The sequence below is a fragment of the Sarcophilus harrisii genome, chromosome 4, assembly GCF_902635505.1.
Source record: "Sarcophilus harrisii chromosome 4, mSarHar1.11, whole genome shotgun sequence".
Classification (NCBI taxonomy): Eukaryota; Metazoa; Chordata; class Mammalia; order Dasyuromorphia; family Dasyuridae; genus Sarcophilus; species Sarcophilus harrisii.
The window spans coordinates 358,066,204-358,087,372 of NC_045429.1; the positions used below are offsets into that span (position 1 = coordinate 358,066,204).

Below are 21,169 nucleotides of genomic sequence, written 5' to 3' on the forward strand. Positions count from 1 at the left end.
CCATGTTTAGGAATCTCTTTATTCTCCTCTAAGTCAAATACATCAGCTGGGCTCCATCAAGGGCCAGAGAACGACTTGTTCATTTTTGTACCAAGATCTTTATAAAGATAAGGTCAAAAACCAACAAGGTGAAAATTATCTGGGATAAATACAAACTTAAGCTTGGAATTTATTTAAAAAAGAAAAAAAAATCAATTGTATTAAATAATTGTACAAGATGATGTTCTTCCATTTCTCTTCATGAAAATATATCCCTGTCATTCTTCAAAACTTCCATCAATCTCTACCTTACTTGGGAAACTTTCTCTAACCTCCACTCAATTCTTGTCAGTCCTTTTAAAGAATTTCTGTACTCATAGTTCATAATAATTTAATTTTTATACTTATTTATAATGTCTTTTAGAGTATATTCACACTTCAACAAAATTACAAGGTTTTTGAGCATATTTCTATCTTTTATTTCTTTAGTAGTTCCCTAAGGAACTTGGTAGTTAGGTCTCTGTACAATGGGCTCTCTATAAAAACCTATTAAACAATTAGTGAAGTTGTGGGGAATGTCCAGTAGCATAAGGGAATTGTATATAGGTTAACAAATCTTCCTCTATAGACAGTTCTTGCCCAAACGCAGCAAAGATAGGTCAACAGACCCTAGAGCACCAGTTTCTATGATGGTTTGGAAGACATATTGAAAAATGGCCTTTTAGAAAGGGCCTCCCTTAGCTTTTAGTACTATAGTTACATATTTGCTGACTACATCACAGACTGCTTGCTGTCTTGGGAGGGAGAAGGTGAAAAAACTGAAACACAAAATCTTATAAAAATAAATGTTGGAAATTATTTTTTTTCTTCTTTGACTAAAGCTATTTATTTTCAAAACACATGCATAGATAATTCTCAACATTTACTCCTGTAAAACCCTGTACTCCAAATTTTTTTTTCCTTCTCTTCCCTCCACCCCCTCCCCCAAATGGCAAACAATCCAATATATGTTAAACATGTGCAATTCTTCTATACATATTTCCATCTTATCATGGTGCACAAGAAAAATTAGATCAAAAATGAAAAAATGAGAAAGAAAACAAAATGCAAGCAAACAACAATAAAAAAATGAAAATGCTATGTTGTAGTTCACACTCAGTTCCCACAGTCTCTGGATAGATGGCTTTCTCCATCACAAGATCACTGAACTGAACGGAATTACTTCATTGTCGAAAAGAGCCACGTCCATAAAAATTGATCACTGTATAATCTTGTTGCCATCCTGGTTCTGGTTGTTTCACTTGGCATCAGTTCGTGTAAGTCTCTCCAGGTCTCTCTGGAACCATTGTGCTGATCATTTCTTATAGAACAATACTATTCCATAACATTCATATACCATAACTTATTCAGTCATTCTCCAACCAATGGGCATCCACTCAGTTTCTAGTTTCTTGCTACTACTAAGAGGGCTGCCACAAACATTTTTCCACATGTGGGTCCCTTTCTTTAATATCTCTTTGGGATATATAAGCCCAGTAGTAACACTACAATACAAATAGTATGCACAGTTTGATAGCCCTTTGGGCATAATTGCTCTCCAGAGTCTTAATTCTACCAACAATGCATTAGTGTCCCAGTTTTCCCACATTCCCTCCAACATTCATCATTATCTTTTCCTGTCTTCTTAGCCAATCTGAGAAATAGTGAGTTTCAGAGTTATTTTAATTTGCATTTCTCTGATTAATAATGATTTAGAGCATTTTTTCATATGACTATAAATGTTTTTAATTTGTACATCTTCAAAATTGTTTATATCTTTTGATCATTTGTCAATTGGAAAATGGTTTGAATTCTTATAAATCTGAGTCAACTCTATAGAGTATTTTAGAAATGAGGCCTTTATCAGAATCTTTGGATGTAAAAACTTTTCCCCAGTTTATTGCTTCCCTTTTAGTCTTTGTCTGCATTGGTTTTGTTTGTACAAAAACTCTTTAACTTAATATAATCAAAATTATCCATTTTGCATTCCACAATGTACCCTAGTTTTTTGACCAAAAATTCCCCAATTATTCCAACAATTTTGTCAAATAGTGATGGAAACTATGTATTTTTTGAAAAAATGAAATATTATTGAGGGGGAAAAAGGGATTAATACAATAAAGCAGGTCACATGAAAAAAAATTGTTGTAATACAATTCTTACAAACATCTGGTTGGCTGAAATGACGCTTCTTTCTATTATCACCTGGGTACCCACATACTTCTACTCAAGGTGATCTAGCCCTAACTAATCAATCATTTACAGATACTCTCCAATAAGTCTTTCATTTATCTAACTCCTCTCCATTCCTTCTGAGTATAATATGTAAAAGAAATATAGGAATGGAGAGATATATACTCTATGGCAATGTCTTGTGATTAAACTCTGAATTAAAAAAAACAGAATTAGGGTTTGGGAAATGAGTGTACAAATCATTAGTTGACCTTTTTTCACAAATTGACGTCAGCCCCATGAACCAATTAAGACATACACAATTAACCAAAAAAAAATTTTTTTAAGTTCCAATTTGAAGATATAGAGCCAAATTATCATAACCGCCACCACCCTTTTTAAAAAAACCCCAACCCTCACAACAAGATTGTGAAGTCTAACTCTACTAAGCAGACCTAAAAAAGGAAAATGTCAAATTCTTGCAGATTATATACCAAGTCATAAAGTGTTGCTACTTGTGGTGTTCTCTTCTTTTTTATAATATAAGATGGTTCTCTGGGAGCAGGTTTCTTGGGGAGGTTTTCTGGAGGCAGATTTAGTTTCAGTTCAGAGTAATAATCACTCCAAATACAGCCAGCTGATAAAATCCAAACGTTTATTTCTTATCTCCTTCCTTGGGTCCGGTTAGCTTTCTTAGAGGCCTATCTCTCTGCTTGGTTCCAAGAGCTCTTGCAGCTTGTCCTTTGCCTCTGCTTTCTTTTGCTCCAGCCAGCACAAAGGTGGAAGATGGAATGAATCTGACTTTGCCTCCGAGAGTGGGCTTGTGGGTTTCTGTATCTCCCAGAGTTCTCTTTGGCCCTGAGAGCTTCTTGCTTATATGCTATTCACTGAGTACACACCAATCATTATATCACTGGGAAACCATTATTTGTTGTATGATTAAATCAATGCTAAACTAGATTTAAACACTGTCTCCTTAATTCCACTTAGTACCTTGTTTCAAGTTCTGGCCCATAACATCTCCTCGTAGGATCAGATCAATCATACTGAACCATGCTAAATTAGACAATTATTGTTCTCTATCAACTCTAATGAGTTAATACGTTGTAAGGATTCCAACAGCTACTGACATCAGAAGTAATATCCACATCAACAAAATTTACAACTACTTAAAGTATTGAAATATATAGATAGATAGATAGATATATCTATATCTATCTATCTATCTATCTATCTATATTTTTTTTTTACAGATTCCGGATTTTTTTGGGGGGGAGGGGGCTGAGCCCATTGGGGTTAAGTCATTTGACTAGGTTCACACAACTAGGAAGTGTTAAGTATCTGAGGCCAGATATAAACTCAGGTTCTCTTGACTTCAGGGCTGATTCTCGAGGTTCTGAATTTTTAATAGTATTTTTTTTTTTTCCAATTGCAAGTGAAGATAATTTTTGACATTCATTTTTTGAAAGGTTTGAGTTCTGAATTTTTTCCTTCCTTCCCCCACCCTAAGGTAATAAGCAATTTGATGTAGGCTACATATGTTTAATCATGTAAAACATATTAGGAATTGTGTTAATGTTTCAGAATATGTAATGAAATTAAAAATTTAAACCAATCCCCTACTGATTCAAAAGGTATTGAGCTCCAAGCACCTGGATGGTTTTCTAAGGTTCCTTCCAACTCCGAAATTCTTCAATCTCTCTAGTTTTCACTTTTTTCTTACTGATCAATGAACAGTGGTGTTCAAAATTAGAACAATAAAGAAGTACAAAAAAAATTTTTAACTGATAAATAATTATAAAGAAATTTATTTTAAAACAATCTTTGGTATACATATAATTTTATTATTTATTAAAGACAAAAGCAAATTTCATACTAATGAGATGGATATGGCTTGTTTATATATTTTTTACATAAACAGCTAAATCTTGGCCCAATATTTGACACGTTTTACTGTTTAATGTTTTTTATGACCTCTCCAATTCAGTTAAGTGATCCCCTCAGTTTAAGAAGCTTTAGGACAGAGTACTGGGCCTGGAATCAAGGATGAAAGGAACCTTAGAATACCAACCTGAAAAGCCTGAAACCTATCTGGCTTGGAGCTTAGTACATATTGAGTCAGTAGGGAATTGGTTTAAATTTTAAATTTTTTCTTGCTCCATCACCTCCTCCATTCCTAAGAGAGCAAGTAATCTGATATGGGTCATACATAGCAGTACAAAAAAGTACATTAATCAAAGAGGCTGATTCTTTGATTACCACAGTTGTTGGCGACCCAATCCTTTTAACTTTAAATTATTTTGCAATTTCTTATTCAAGTGTATGATGTATCCACAAAATAGAACTTAAAACTCCTAGAGGAGTTTTTTTTTGCTTTTGTTTTTCTATACCTAGGATCTACCATAATGCCAGATATATATTTTTAATATATCATTGTGAAACACAATTGAAAAACATGTTTTAACATTTTTGTGTGTTTGGAATCAATATTGTTGCCATTACATATTTATTATGTATTTATTACATTTATTACAAATTTAAAATAAAACTTTGAGATATGAGAAAAAAAAAAACATGTTTTATTATATAATATGAAAACAGAAAAACATTAACAGATTCTAGAAAAAATTCAGCATAAAAGTTTCAAACAAGAGAGTTTCATATTTAACCTTAAGAAAAACAGAACAGGACTTTAGAAACCAAGGTCACATTACCTAACTTCTCACCTCATGTCAGATTCTCTCCCTTTAATAATGCTAACAAGTAGATCATCTTTTTCTCCTTACTCCAACTGACTTGTAGAAACGCATGCGCACACGTGTACGTGTGCTGTATTTCAACATATAATATGAGCTCCATAAGAACTAGAACCAATGTGGTCCATGTTTTTTGTATCCTTAGGGCCCACCACACAATATCAAACACTAATAAATGTTTGAATTGTTTGAATAACCAAACATCCCATTCTCTAAGTTTTCAGCTAACTGAAAATGTTAAAGAAAATTAGGAAAGAAATACAAATTGATGCCAATGAGACCACTTACCTTCATTTTCCACATCATCATTCATGAGCCCCCCAAGCCACATTTTCCAGTCCTCATCATCTGCTGTATTGGGGTCATACATGTCGGGTGTGATGTCTGGAGCCCGGAGCTCAGCCTCTAGCTGTCCTAAAGGAACATCTTTTAGGGGCATTTTAGAGCGTGTGCGGAAGGCAATGAGGCTGTCATCCAATGGCTGGCCAATGGTAAAAAGGATGAAATAACATCAATAAATGACTTATTTTTTCAGAATTCAGATCACACTCACAAATTCCTCTATTTCCTCAGCATATTGCTCTCTTAGAGCTTGCTTAGACCTTCTACTCCTGCAAGTATCTGGAGTCCAAATGTATTCCTAGTTTATATAGGTATTCCTTTTTTTCCCCCCCTTTTCAAAAAAAATTTATTTTTTAATATTCTTAAAAAACAAAACAAAAAAAAAAAAAAAACCCTTGAGTTCTCAATTCTCATCTTTCCTCCACCACCCACTAAGAAGGCAAGCAAAATATCAATTATAAATGTAAACTATTTTAAATATTTTCATATTAGCTTTGACACCAAAAATAAATAAATAAAGAGAGAAAATTATTCCTCGATTTGCACTTAGAGTTCATCAACTCTCTGGAATTAGATAGTATTTTTCATCAAGAGTCCTTCAGAATTGTCTTTGATCACTGCAGTGATCAGAGTAGTTAAATCTTTCATAGTTAATCATCAATACAATATTGCTGCTACTGTGCATAGTGATCTCCTGGTTCAGTTCACTTCATTTTGTATCAATACATAAAGTTTTTCATGTTTTTATGAAACCACCCTCTTTATAATTTCTTCTATCACAACAGTATTCCATCATAATCACACACCACAACTTCTTCAGTCATTTGTTGATTCCAATTCTTCACTACCACAAAAAAAAAAAAGCTACCATAAATATTTTTGTATGCATAGGTCCTGTACATTATTCTTTGTTCTCTGGAATACAGACCTAACAGTGGTATTGTTGGTAAGCACAGTTCTATAGGATAAAGTTCACAACTGTTCACCAGAACGGTTAGACCAGTTTAAATTCCACCAAAATGTTCATTAGTGTATCTATTTTTTCTTTCATGCCTTCTCCTGCAATGTCATTTTTGATAGGTGAGGTGATATCTCAGAATCATTTTAATGTGCATTTCTCTAATTAATAGTGATGTAGAGCATTTTTTCCATATGGTTATACATAGCTTTAATTTCTTTTTCAGAAAGCTGCCTGTTCACACCCTTTGAGCATTTATCAATTGAGGATATGTTCATTTCTCAACAGTTTACTATGAAATATTCAGGTGGTAGAGGAGATGGTATCTAGGGTTGACACTGACTTTAAATTCCAAACTTCTAGAACTGAAACTCTTCCTAAATGATGAACTTAAAAATAAAAGTAAAGTCTATTTCCACCGAACTTTATGATTCTAATAGTTTTCAATCCACTCCATTAATTCTTTCATTTAGAAAGATAGTACCACATTAAAAAACATTAAAATAATGTAAGATAACAAAGGGATTTGTGTTAAGGCACTATGGATATATGACTATAAGATCTATCTCAGAAATGGATAACCACAGACATATTTTTTAAATTAAAAAAAAATTTTTTTTTCCATTTAATAGCAATCTATTTTTCCTTCTTCCATGTCTGAATTCTCCCTACTGGAAAAACCAAACCAAACAAAAACTTGTAACAAACATACATATTTGCTCAAGTTCAAAAGTATATGTCTCATTCAGCCATATATAACATTTCATGTCAATCTTCAAGCAAATATGAAGAGGAAACAGCTTCCATTTTAAACAGTCATGATTAAAGACATCAGTATGGTGTCATGGAAAGGGTTCAAATATCAGCTTACCTACTTCTTATCTTCCTACCTAAGAAAGCTCCTTATACCTTGCTGAATCTCAGTTTTCTCATCTACCAAATGTAGATAATAATACCTGGACTTTTAATAGACTTCACTCTATATATTTTATCTTCCTTGTGCAATGTAAGCTCAGGGTTGGTTATGAAACTATAGCACCTGGGGGCAGGTAGGTGTGCAGTGGATGAGCACTAGCCCTGAATTCAGGAAGACCTGAGTTCAAATCTGACCTCAGACATTTAACACTTCCTGGCTGTGTGATCCTGGGCAAGTCACTTAACCTCAATTGCCTCAGCCAAAAAAAAAAAAAAAGAAACTACAGCACTTCATAGAATGTCATGCAAAATAGGAGATGTTAAATTGCTTGCTGAGTTGAAGGGAATTTGTAAGCAAAGTTAAGCTAACTTATCAAGTATTTATTAAGTGCCTATTATATACCAGGCATTGTGTTAAGAACTGGCAATCCAAAGGAAGACCAAACACTGGCTTTCAAGGAATTCAGTCTAATGAGGAGATTGCATAAGAACAATTATGTACAAGCAAGATTTATAAAGGATAAATTTTAGATAAGTGAAACAAAGAATGCACTGTGAAGAGGATAAGTAAAGGCTTCTTTCAGAAGGTGGGATTTCAGCTAGAATCTGAAGGAAGTCAAGGAGACAGAGATGAAGAAGGAAAGAATTCAAGTCATTGGTAATAGCCACTGAAAATGCACCAAGTCGAGCATCTTTGGGGAGAAACAAAATGGGGGCCAGTGTCACTGGATTGCAAAGGGGAAGGTAGTAAAAAATAATGTTACTGGAAAGGCAGAAGGGGTTAGATTATGAAGGACCAACGATAGGACTTTATATATGATTCTGATGAGGTTTGGATTTGGGGAACCCAAATGAAATTAGAGTTTCTCATAGGGAGCTAAATGAGGTCTAGTGGCAGGTTTGGAGTTCAGGTTATCAAATGGAGCTCCCCTGTAATCCCTTGGGATTTGGTGCAAGAGTAGGGAGTTTTAGGGACTCCCTTCTGGCGGTGTGGTGGTTCTCTTAAAGGAATTTACAGACCCGAAAACCCAGACTGATAAAAGAGGTTTATTACGGGTATTGGAAGTAAGATTAAAGTCTGGTTAGGGAAATAGTTGAGGGTAAATAGAGAATGGCATTGGAAAGAGTATTCCAGTGGACAGATCTATGGAAAAATCGAGTTTTGCACTGAGAATGCAGTTCTCAGTGGGCAGAAGATCCTGGCAGTAAAGGAAACTGCCAAGGTCCATCTACAAAGACCTTAATTGATAGAATCTCATTATATTGCTTGTGTTGGTGGGGGTTGGGAAACCAGAGCAGATGATCAAAATGGGGGCAGGGACAAGCCCAGATCTACTGAAATTCAAAGGAATGCTTTTGACCAGGATTTGTGAATCAAAGGCCTTGGCTTGGGGAAATGATAATGCATCAGCCAGGAGGGGCTGGGAATCAGAAAGGAATCACTATCCCATCAAATCAATAGGAAAATCAATAGGAAATACAGTTTCTTAAAGGAACTATGACCAGCTTCAATTGCAGAGATGATAAGGAGGTTATTGGAGGGGGGAAGAGAAGGGAGGTATTGTGACATAGCCAGAGCATGTGCTTCAGGAAGATCAGTCTGATAGCTGACTACAGGATCAACTGCATGGGCAGAAACTTGAGGGAAGACCAATGAGCAGATGAATGCAATAGTCCAGATGTGAAATGATATGGATTTGGATCAAAGTGATGACAGTATCAGAAATAGATAAAAGAGTACATATGAGAGATATGAAAATAGAATTAACAGGACTTGGTAACAGAGTAGATATGGGTGTGGGATGTGTGTATGGAGAGAGAGAGAGAGAAAAGGCTGGGGGGGGGGGGGGGGGGAGGGGGAGAGGGAGAGGGAGAGGGAGAGGGAGAGAGAGAGAGAGAGAGAGAAGTTACCTATGCTGTGAGTATGGGTGCCTGGGATAGTGATAAACCTTCAGTGTCAACAATACTGACAGGGGTGTATTCCTCTTTTGTATTCCCTTTTGATCTGTAAAATTAACACTCTGAAATTTTGTCCCCTTTGATTCCTGGCCTCCCAGACTCTGTAAAGTCTGAGTGAGAGCATATCTCCCCAGACAAGTTAAACATCGTTATTCAATTGGAAATCTTGGTCAAAAGCACTCAATTGATCTTTTGAAGGTGCCATTTTTTCAGGAAATTCCAGATTCTCAAAAAAGATCTTGGTCTGATAATCAGTTCAAACTTCCCTCAGCCTCCTGCCAAGATCTGCTCATAAAGTAGGTATCTATTCACTCATTTCTTTGCAGAATGTCCAAAGAGGACTATGCCTCATCCCTTGGTATAGCTGCCTGTCAGAATCCCTGCCCACTGTGAAGACATTCTCTTCTCAGCAGAAAACCTTTTGTTATTTCTCTGCCACTGAGGAAGTCAGTTTCCTAAGCAAAGCTAATTTCTCATCCAACAATACACTTCAGTTTTTGCCACTTAATATTTCAGGTTTGTGAATTCTTTCATGAAGGACTTGTGCCTCTGATAGAAAGGGGATTTCCATAACTCACTAACTGCCACTAGAATCCAGTCAATAGGATAGCTAGAAAACGGGAAAGATTTGGGGAGAAAGATAATTAATTCAATATTAAGACATAATGAATTAAAGATGTCTATAGGACATCCAGCTTGAGATGTCCAAAAAGCAGTTGGAGATGCAAGAATGAAGGTCAGGATAAAGATAAGTGCTGTAAACACAAGTCTGAGAATCATGAGCAGAGATAATTGAATCCATGTGAGCTAATGAAATTATTGAGTGAAAGAAAAGCAGAGGATCAAGAGGTTTGGAGGACATCATCTTTTAGTGACTGTAGAAAGTTGAAAAGGAGTAGTTACACAAGAAGGAGAACCAGAGGAGACCAGTGTCACAAAAATCTAGAGAGAAGAGTCTAATCTAACTCTAATCTAAGAGTCACACTTCTCAGATTGGGTAAGATGACAGGAAAAAAATGATAAATGTGAAAGAGGATGTGGGAAAACTGGAAGACTAATGCACTGTTGGTGGAGTTGTAAAATGATTCAACCACTTTGGAGAGCAATTTGGAACTATCCCCAAAGGGTTATTACCAAAATGTACATAATAACACCCTTTGATCCAGCAGTGTTTCTATTGGGCCTATATCCCAAAGAAATCATAAAAAAGGGAAAAGGACCCACATGTGCAAAAATGTTTGTGGCAGCCCTTTTTGTAGCAGCAAGAAACTGGAAGCTGAATGGACGCCCATCAGTTGGAGAATGTTTGAATAAGTTATAGAATATTATTGTTCTATAAGAAACAATCAGCAGAATGATTTCTGAAAGGTCTGGAGAGACTTACATGAACTGACTGATGCTAAGTAAAGTGAGCAGAACCAAGAGCAATGTACAGAGCAACCACATGATTATGTGATGATCAATTCTGATGGACATGGCTCTTTTCAACAATGTAGAGATTCAAAGCAATTTCAATAGATTTAGGAAGGGGAAATGCCATCTGCATCCAGAGAGAGAACTATGGAGACTTAATGTGGATTGAAGCATCATATTTTTACCCTTTTTGTTTGTTTCGTTCTCAGGTTTTTTTTTCCTTTTTGGTCTACTTTTTTTTTGCACAATATGACAAATACGGAAATATGTTTAAAAGGATTGTACAATTTTAACCTATATTAGATTATTTGGCGTTTTGGAGAAGGGGGAGGTGAGATAGAAGGAGAAAAATTTAGAACACAAAGCTACAAAAATGAATGTTGAAAAGTTACATATGTATTTGAGAAAATAAAATGCTATTGATAATAATTTTTTAAAAAAAGAAAAGAGGGGGATGAAAAATATCAAAAAGCTACCCAGAAGTGGTCATTACATTTGGCAATTAAGATTGAGTAATGAGGTAAGAAACTAGACTGTAGAGAATTATAGAGAGAATGAGAAGAAAGGAAGTAGAACACTAATTATTTACAGTCTGCCTTCTGTACTAGAATTCAAATTCTTCCCTCTGCCCAAACTTCACCCAATTATTCTACTTGATATCCTGAGTTACCTGGAGTTCCATGTGTTTACCTGGAAAGAATCCATGCAGACTGGACTGCAAGCCAGCTCTTCATCCACTGCATGCAGTTTCTCCATAAAAGTACTATCCTTGTTCTGTTTGGGTTTAGGAGGTGGGGGAGGTCCCATGGGGACAACCTCAGCACTGATGTGTCTGATGGGAGGGGTGGTGATTTTCTCAGCCTGATTAAGAAAGTTTATTATATTAAACAAAGACCTTATAAGTAGAAAGGATCTACCTCTATCCACCCAAACAAGAGTGGACTCTTATTTCATTCTATTTTCTACAACACAGTGCCACCACATTTGCTAAATTCAGAATCATGTAAGTCAAAGAGTTTACCCTGGATATATAAGGCAAAAGAATGATGGCTTCTGACTACAAGTTGGGTTTATAAGCAACCATTAATTATTCACATAATGAAGCCATGCAGAGCACATAACATACAAAACAATAATAAATCATAGAAAAAAGTTGACTCTAAAACACATTAGATAGATGTAGTGAATGATGCACTGCCAGTCACACAAACACACTTGCTCAAAGACAAGAAGACATACACAGACATATATTCCTTTTCCTTCTCTCCCTCTCCTCTCCCTCAATATACAATTCTTTTTCTAATGAATTAACTTCTGGGCTGGAGGAAAAGTCTTACATTAGATAATTTTCAAGAGAGTAATACAAATTCATTCACATACAGATAATTGACAGCTGATGACATTTCTTATTTACCTCTGAGAGTATTCCAGCCTCCTCATCTGTCTCATTCATCTCTGAGGACTGTTTCATTCTGGATCTTTTTGATCCCCGTGGAGAAGAAGCAGTGCTTTCCACATCACTTTCCAATAAGCTCTACAAAATGAAGTCCGTAACCCAAAGTGATTACTCTTTGCAACTGCCCTTAACTGAATTTGGGCTCACTTGCTTTAATTTTCTTTGCCAAACAATTCTATTAAAATGTCAAGATGATGTGAAAAATAAGCACACACAACTCTGGATCTAAACTGCAAGGAAATGAGTTGACAAAACTACTGTGTTTCCACTTTTCCCACAGAACAAGTATTCTTATAAACTCAAAAAAAAGAAATGGACACTTAGCCTTCTGGAAACAAACTCTGATATGCAGAAGCAATAGAGCCATGGAAGTTATCTGCTCACCTCTTCAGCTGTCTCATCTTCCTCTTCATCTTCTGGCTGATATTCTTCATCCGACGAATCATCCTCTTCAAGAGGAATATCCACAAACTGAGGAGGCTGCATAAGACAATAATATGGAAAAAAAAAAAGATTTGAAAAAGATAGAAACAAGAGAAAACTCTAGTAGCAGATTACATTCACACTTAAATGCAATTAGATTAAAAAAATATGGTTAAAGAGGTAACTAGATTATTAAATAGACAAAGTAAATAAAGAATAGGGAATTTAAAAACACAAATAGCCATAGAGTAGTAAACAAAAATTTCAGAACTAACCACTAAGCATAGCTTACCTTGACTTCATTTGCCTTCTTAATTGGAGAAATGTTCCATGTTGGAATTACCTACCAAAAAATTTAATAAAATCAAGTTCCCTTATACACAAACACATTAATTTATGAGCCTTCCTTTCTTTTCTCCTTCTGTACTATCACAACAAGCTATATACTGGATAGGGAATAGATGATAGTATCTGAAGATGTTTTGTGTCTGTGCACAAAAAAGGGGGAGTAAGGGGTTCAAATATCTATTGATCCTATTATTTTTTCCTTCCTTTTTTTTTATTGTAGCTTTTTATTGACAGAACATATGCATGGGTAATTTTTCAACACTGTCCCTTGCAATCACTTCTGTTCCAACCTTTCCCTTCCCTCCCTCCACCCCCCTTCCCTTACATGGCAGGCAGTCTCATACATGTTAAACATGTTAAAGTATCTTAAATACAATATATGTGTACATATTTGTACAGTTCTCTTGTTGCACAAGAAAAATCAGATTCAGAAAGGTAAAAATAACCTGGGAAAAAAACAAAAATGCAAACAGTCCACATTCATTTCCCAGTGTTCTTTCTCTGGGTGTAGCTGGTTCTGTTCATCATTGATCAATTGGAACTGAATTGGATCTTCTGATTGCTTAAGATATCCACTTTCATCAGAATTTATCCTCATATAGTATTATTGTTGAAGTGTATAATAATCTCCTGGTTCTACTCATTTCACTTAGCATCAGCTCATGTAAGTCTCTCCAAGCCTCTCTGTATTCATCCTGCTGGTCATTTCTTACAGAACAATAATATTCCATAACATTCATATACCACAATTTACCCAGCCATCCTTCAACTGATAGGCATTCATTCAATTTCCAGTTTCTAGCCACTACAAAAAGGGCTGTCACAAACATTTTTGCATATACAGGCCCCTTTCCCTCCTTTAAGATCTCTTTGGGATATAAGCCCAGTAGTAATACTGCTGGATCAAAAGGTATGCACAGTTGATAACCTTTTGAGCACAGTTCCAAATTGCTCTTCAGAGCAATTCACAATTCCACCAACAATGTTATTGATCCTATTATTACAGCTGTTCTCAGAATTTACCTTGTTTGAGGAAAACCCAAGTAATTATCACCTAAAGAAGGGTTGTACCTGTTCCTGAGGTTCCACCAAGAAACAAAAATGATCACCAAAAACAGAGATGATCATTAACAATAAGGTTAAGTAAATGGAAGCAGTTCACTGGGCCAATGTATGGATCCCTGAATATGATTTCCATATCTCTAAGTGCTTTCATTTTTTTTTAAGTTATAGGATAACTGCACAGTTCAGTAGCATAAAAAATACAGTTCTAAATTCTAGAATTGGAGACAAAAAAACTGAAGTTCAAATTTTGCTCCAGACACTATTAGTCATTGGGCAAGTCATTCAATTTTTCTTAGTTTCAGTTTTCCCTCCTGTATAATGAGACAGTATCATCTCACATGATTGTTGTGAGTATTAAAGGAAAAAATACGTGTAGAGAGTGCTTAGCACAGTGCCTGGAATACAGGAAGTGTAATATAATGCTTATTCCCCAACACTTCTTTCCTATATTTCTTTCCAGTAAGCACCAAATCTAACCATCCAAAAGAAAGGCAAAAAACTACTCACCACTCCCTTCTCTACAACTTCTTTCAGTTTCGATCGTGTCATTTTAGGTTCCTGAAAGAAAAAAGGAAAAAGAAATTGAAAATTAAGATGAGATTGTTTTTATGGTCCCCAATAGATATTTTTTTACTTTATATTAATGTTTACTTCTTTCTTTTACAGCTATATATAGCTGTATTCATAGCCATGCTAAAGGGCAGGGGTAAACTCTTGGTTCCTGGGATGATACAGATACCCTTGCAGTAGAAAGATGAACTATAGCTGAAGAATATGCTGTACATTGTCAGATACTTTTACTTTGTCAATTGGCTTTATTTACTTGTTTTTTCCTTGTGAGAAAAAGTCTGGAAAGTGGTGGAGGGAGGAAGTTGAAGGAAAGGCTATAAATTCAGAAATGACCTTGTAAAAAATAAAATTCATGAATAAACAACTCATGAAAAAAGTTCTATTTTAAACCAAAAAAAAAAAAAAAAAAAAATTTTTGATGATGAGACTGGAAATGCTTGCTTTACTCCTAATTTTATTAGGAAGATTTCCAGTTTTTTCCCCTCCACTTCAAATAATGCTAGGTGTGAAGAGAGATTTTTATAACTAAGGAAAGATGCTTTCATTGCTATGCTTTCTATTGATTTTTAACATCAGTGCTGTATTTTGGGTTTTTTTCAAAATGAATCTATTACTATCTGATTTTTATTGTTCTGATACTAATAAAAATATATTAATAATTTCAGTGATGTTGTATTCTTGTTATCAGGAGATAAATCTAAGAATAAAAATTACTGGGATAGAAACTTCATTCCTCAACACAATTAGCTGAGACTCTTAGATAGTAGTTCTGCAGAAAATGGATTTAGACCACTATTTACCCCATATGCTTTGATAAATTCCAAATGTACACATGGGGTAAATATAAAAAGCCACACCATAAAAAAATTAGGAGAAATGAAGACTGCACCACAACTGCAGATCGGGGAAAATCTTTAAGAAATGAAAATTACACATATAGAAAATTATAAAAGGTAAAAGGTTATTTTAATTATGTAGAATTAAAGCTTTTGTAAAAATAAAAGTAAACAGAGGAAATGTAAAATGGGAAAACTTTATCCATTAAACATCGCTGATAAAAAAATCAGAAATTCAAAATATAGGTAAACTGATTCAAATTAAAAGCTGGTATCTCTAAAGAATATGAATTTAAGGTAAAAAATATGAACAGATTATTTGAATTCTGAAAACTTTCATCAATGACCATTTGAAAAGGCTTTAAATCGCTAAGAATCAAAAGAATGAGTATTAAAACAACTTGAAATAACTATTTGCACCCACCAAATTAGCAAACATGAAGGAATTAAATATTGGCAGAATTGTGGGGAAAAACAAATATACTAATTCACTCTAGTGGAGCCGCTTTTTGTTATAGCCATTTTGAGAGCAAAATGGAATCAGTTAATGAAATACAAAGTGTAAAATTGTTCATGTTCTTTGACTTCCAATGCCCTGCTATAATGCTTTTAGCAACATTCTCCCCTCAAGGAGTTTAAAGTTAGGGAGGAAAAGACCTATCTATACAAAAATATTCAATTTTTACATATTCACTATTTGTAACAGGAAAAAATTGTAAGGAATAATACTACATTGTATTCATATTTATGTGGGAAATTTATGTGGGAAATGTGGGAAAATCTGTATGAATTAATGTAGAGTCAAACAAGCAAAGTGAAAAGAATATACATGATTACAACTACAGATAAAAAGATTACATACCCAAAAAAACCCTAAGTTAAGTGCAAGTAAGAACTACTTTGTAACAGTTAACAAAGATTTCTATTCTTTTAAAACAGTAAATTACAAAGGTATAAAATTGCATATATTTTGATTGTGAAGATCGCGTATTTTAAAATCAGCAGGAGTCCGGTGTTCAGGTTAGGGGAAAATCGTCAGTCTTTATTCTCAGTGAAGAAGGATCGGAGGTGGAAGAGAATCGGCGATAGCAATGTGTGCAGCTGAGTCAAGAAGCTAGCTAGATCACCAGCCACATGACCAGCAGCCAGGAGAATGGACTCCAGGCCCAAGCTCTCCCAGCTTCCTCTCCTCTCTCTGCCTCCACCCACCAAAATCGTCATTTCCTGTACAACACATCAGGACTTGCACAGAGACCATTCTTTATCCAATCATGTATATTAATAGAGTATAGTCCAATTACTATTTAGCCTCATGTACTTGGGACCTCAGTGCATCAACTCAAGCCTCAGCCCATTACATTAGATGATAAACATTGTCTGCTATTGTCTTATAAGTTTTGGCGAAGTATACTTGAGGTGTTTATAAGCTATCAAAACAAAATGATCAATTTAAAAAAATAAGAAAGCAACATTAGGGCTAGAGAGTTTTAATGAGTTAATCCTACTGCTAAGGCTCTTAAATCTATTTCTAAATCCCCTCTATAATCCCAATATCTTTTCTAGCAAATCAACTGCATCACATTAAAGAGTTAACTCACAAAAACTGGCAAATCTTCTGTTTCACTGATGGCTGCCTTCATCATTGCTACCACATGTTCATTTGTGATCACTTCCTGGAGAAAAAGGATATTTTTGCTTTAAGCAACAAAAGTTTGTGCATTTGATTTAAAGATGTAAGAATCAAAGAAACAGAGAATTGGAAAGGGAAACTTGTGGCCATTTAGTTCAATGTGTATGGGAAAGAAGTCATTCCTATAACCTACCAGACAAATGGACATCTACTCTCTGCATGAAGATCTTCAAGAACAAGGACTCAAACTGCCTTTTTAGACAATACATTCCACTTCAGGTCAACTCTAATTGATAGGAAATCTCCCCCCTCCCCCCCCATATCAAACCTAAATTGATTAAATCTGTGTAACCTTTACTCATTAGTCCCGATTTACTCTCTAAGGTCAAATGCAACAAGTCTACTCCATATGACAGCTCTTCAAATATTTAAAACACAGTTTTCATGTTACTCTTTTAAGACTTCTTCAGGATAAACATGCCTATATATAAAAGCAATCCTCAATAACTCAGAATCATCCAGACTATCTTGGTTGTCTTCTTCAGGATTATCTCTAGTTTATCAATGCTCTTTCTATAGTATTGAGAACTCTTAATACAAGGTCAAGATTTAATTAGCATTTTGGCTGCCCCATCGCAATGCTGAATCATATTTGAACTTGCAGTCCATTAAATCCCCAGATCTTTTTCAGAGTAGTCTAATTATACTTCCCTTATCATCTACTTGTAACTTTCTTTGTATTCAAGTGCAAAATTTTATATTCATTCTTTTTTTTTTGATGGAATTTATTTGCGTTTGTTTTTTGTTTTTTGTTTTTTAACACACATTGCTTTATGTACACTGATTACTAGTGAACTGAATGTTAGATTGGACTAATATTCTAACCTGTTAAGATTCTTTTGCATACTGATTCTATTGTCCAATGTACCAGGTATTTCTCCTAACTTTTGTGTCATCTGAAAATTTTGATGAGCATACCATCTATGTTTTTACTAGTAAAAAATTTTTTGGTTTTTTTTTTTCATTCTACTACAAATCTTTTGGGATAGAAATATGCCACATGTAAAAAACAAGATACCCAAATAATTTCTGTATAGAGAATTAAAGTGAGGAATATATAAGGAAATCATCCTCTTCTCCCTAGTTTGTTTAGTTTTTAGAGTTTTTTAAAACTCTGTTCTGGTTCTCCAACCCCTTTGTCTCTCTCGATGTTCCTTCTCAGCCTTCTCTTCTGGATTTTCATCCAATTAACACTCACTAAGAAAGGATGTCCCCCAAACTTCTATTTTGGGACCTCTGCTTTTCATCTCATAAATTGTTGCAATAGTTAACTAACTAGTATTCCTACATACAATTTCTTCCCTCTCCAATTAATTCTTTACACTTTTCCAACGCTACATAATCTTCCTTCACTCTGAAAACATCCCTGTTTCAGATGTTCACTAGCTACCTACTTACTGCCTACTAAATAAAGAAAATATTTAGTTGGCATTCAAGGCTTTCTGACCTCCAACTTATCTTTCTAATTTCCTTTTTCCTCTTAATACTCTTGTTTCTTTCAGTTAAACTGGTCATTGCCCTCCATTCCTATCCTATTCTCTTCCATCTCTATGCCTTTGCTTATACTCTCCTTTCATGTTTAATATGGACATTTTCCTCTTCTATTTCAACCTGCTGAAATTCTTCTTCTTTAAGACCTTAATTCAGGTGCCAGTCTCCATGAAGTCTTCACTGAACTCCCAGGTAAAAGTGATCTATGTCTTTTTAATTCTCCCTTTGTAATTAATCTGAACCTTTCCTTTATATTTATTATGTTCTAATATGTAGTAAAAGTCATTTTCATGCAAATCTTATTGACAGCAAATTTTGCCACAAGAACTGTGTTTTATTTAATCTTTGAATACAGGGGACAGTACTCAACACTTGGTTGACTATAGTTTGTTTAGTTGAATTGAATATAGCTTGATTTGCATAATAAATTTTAAAGTCTCTGGGCCTTCCTCCTTATCCTACCCACATATCTCCTGCTGGCTGCTCTGTTCCCAAAAATACCCCAGCCTTACTCACATGAAGGATGTTCCTCACATTGACGACAGTTAGGTTATGCTGTTTGGCACCATCTTCTAAGGTACGATCAAGCATGTCATCCAGTTTCAGGTCATAAGCTAACGACCCATCCTCTTGACTTCTGCCATCTCGTTTCCTCTTGGTGGCCTTTTTCTTTCTCCGTCTTTTTTCACCTTCTTCACTATCTTGTTCTTTTGTAAATAAATAAGGAAGACCATCAATGAAATACACTGAAATCAATTATGCTGTAAACAATGGGCAATAAAATTTTAAAAATCTTTAGGCTTCAGAGTGAAATGAGAAAAATGCTTTTTTGTTGTTACTAATATCATCATCAATACAAGAATTTATTTTTCAATGCATTTATAAATATACATTCTTCCCTAAATTAGATAAAATGATGCTTCATAAACCTAAAAACATTCTAGGATCTCTTTCAAGACTACTCAGAAGGCAGGAGGCAAACAATATTACTGAAGACAAATTACATGCTTTTCAGAGTTGGGGACAATGAGACTGCTCAGCCTGTAGCTCCAAATCCCAAAAGAAATGCTACACAGAAGGAAGCCTTTGTTCTTTGGAATGGAAGGGAAAGAACAAAAATAGAAAACAAAAAAATATAAAATCAAGATAAGCAAGAAGAGAATAAGAAAGTACCCAGCTACCCGTAATGAATCTTCAGGTTAACAGATCAAGACAAAACGTATTCCAAGGTACTGAAAGAAGTATCAAATATGATACTCAATCCCTGCCAGGAACATCTAAAAGTTTAAGAACAAGAGAGGTGCTACACAACTAGAGAACAGCATATATCCCAATTTTCAAAAAAGGAAAAAGAAGAGAATCTACAGACTATAGGCCAGGACAAAAAAAATATGACTTTGATATCTGGCAAAATTATATAATATACCACTAAAACGCATGTTTGCAAGGACTGTTTTGTTTCTGTCTTTGTACACAGTTTTAAGCATATTATTTAGCTCCTCACTGGTGCTTAATTAGTGCTCTGATTAACTTTACCCTAAAAATGAAGTGATAGGGGCAGCTAGGTGGTATAGTGGACAGAACACCAGCCCTGAAGTCAGGAGGACCCGAGTTTAAATTTGGACTCAGACACTTTACACTTCCTAACTGTGTGACCCTGGGCAAGTCACTTAGCCCCAATTGCCTCAGGAAAAAAGAGAAAAAGAAAGAGAGAGAGAGAGAGAGAGAGAGAGAGAGAGAGAGAGAGAGAGAGAGAGAGAGAGAGAGTGAGTGTGTAAAAATGAAGTGGTGATCACAAAGGGCCATGGCTTCAACAAGATCAAGTCCAAACATTATTTCCTTTTTTGAAAGTTTTAAAGATGCCTTTGTTCAGCATTTTTAAATCTTTAAATCTAGTTCCAACCTACCTTTCTAAAACATAATACTGTATTATACTCTTTTCTACACACCTTTTGTCCTGGCCAAACAGACCTACTTGCTGCTTCCTGAACATGAAATTCTATCTATTACTCTTTTGCCTTTACACACAGTGTCTGTCCTCAAGGACTGAAATGCACTCTCTCCACATGAAGGCTTCAATATTCTGACCTAATCTAAATGAGGTCTTTTCTAACATCTCCAGCTACTAATCCCCATCCCCAAATCATTTTACATTTGATTTGCATATATTTTTAATACACTTGTGTGTATATATATATTGTTTTCTCCAATATTCATGAGTTCTTTGAGGGAAGGGAATATCCTTTAATAAGGTTACCAAGAATGTAGAATGTAGATAGAAGAAATAGGAAACTGAGGAGAGATCAAACAGGAAGAAGGAGAACAAAAAGAGAGGTGTTATGAAAACTCAGACTGGAGAAAGTTTCCAGTCCAAAAGACTGAGAAAAGAAGGTTAGATTTGACAATAAAGGATTCACTGATAAATCTGAAATGTTTTCATTTGAATAACAGCAGTAAAACCCAAAATGCAAAGGAACAATTAATGACTGAATGAGACAAGAGTGGAAGCACTGAATGGAAATAAACTTAATTTTAAGCGATCTGATAATTGTCTAATGATATTTTTAAAAGGATGGTAAAGACTTGTATGTGTCTGAAAATAGTAGGAGAAGGAACCAGTAAATAAGACAGTATTGAGCATTAGAGAGAAGGGATGACTGAAGTTGTAATAGACCAGAGAAGATGGGAAAGGATTGGATCAAATACACATGCAGAATGGTTGGCCTTGGCTAAGTGAAGGGCCACCTCCTCACTGAC

At 35.0% G+C, this 21,169-nt stretch overlaps 1 protein-coding gene across 3 annotated transcripts in view; it reads right to left on the reverse strand.

Annotated features, from left to right (window-relative positions):
* Window positions 1-21,169, reverse strand: part of GON4L (gon-4 like) — an 85,007-nt gene that overhangs the window by 30,998 nt on the left and 32,840 nt on the right. For all 3 annotated transcript variants that reach the window (XM_031966734.1, XM_031966733.1, XM_031966735.1), the window contains 8 exons: window positions 18,929-19,119; window positions 16,830-16,904; window positions 14,333-14,383; window positions 12,705-12,755; window positions 12,374-12,469; window positions 11,948-12,067; window positions 11,224-11,394; window positions 5,235-5,427 (listed from right to left, as the gene is read on the reverse strand). In XM_031966734.1, coding sequence (XP_031822594.1) covers window positions 5,235-5,427; window positions 11,224-11,394; window positions 11,948-12,067; window positions 12,374-12,469; window positions 12,705-12,755; window positions 14,333-14,383; window positions 16,830-16,904; window positions 18,929-19,119 — 948 coding nt within the window. The remainder of the gene's footprint in view (window positions 1-5,234; window positions 5,428-11,223; window positions 11,395-11,947; window positions 12,068-12,373; window positions 12,470-12,704; window positions 12,756-14,332; window positions 14,384-16,829; window positions 16,905-18,928; window positions 19,120-21,169) is intronic.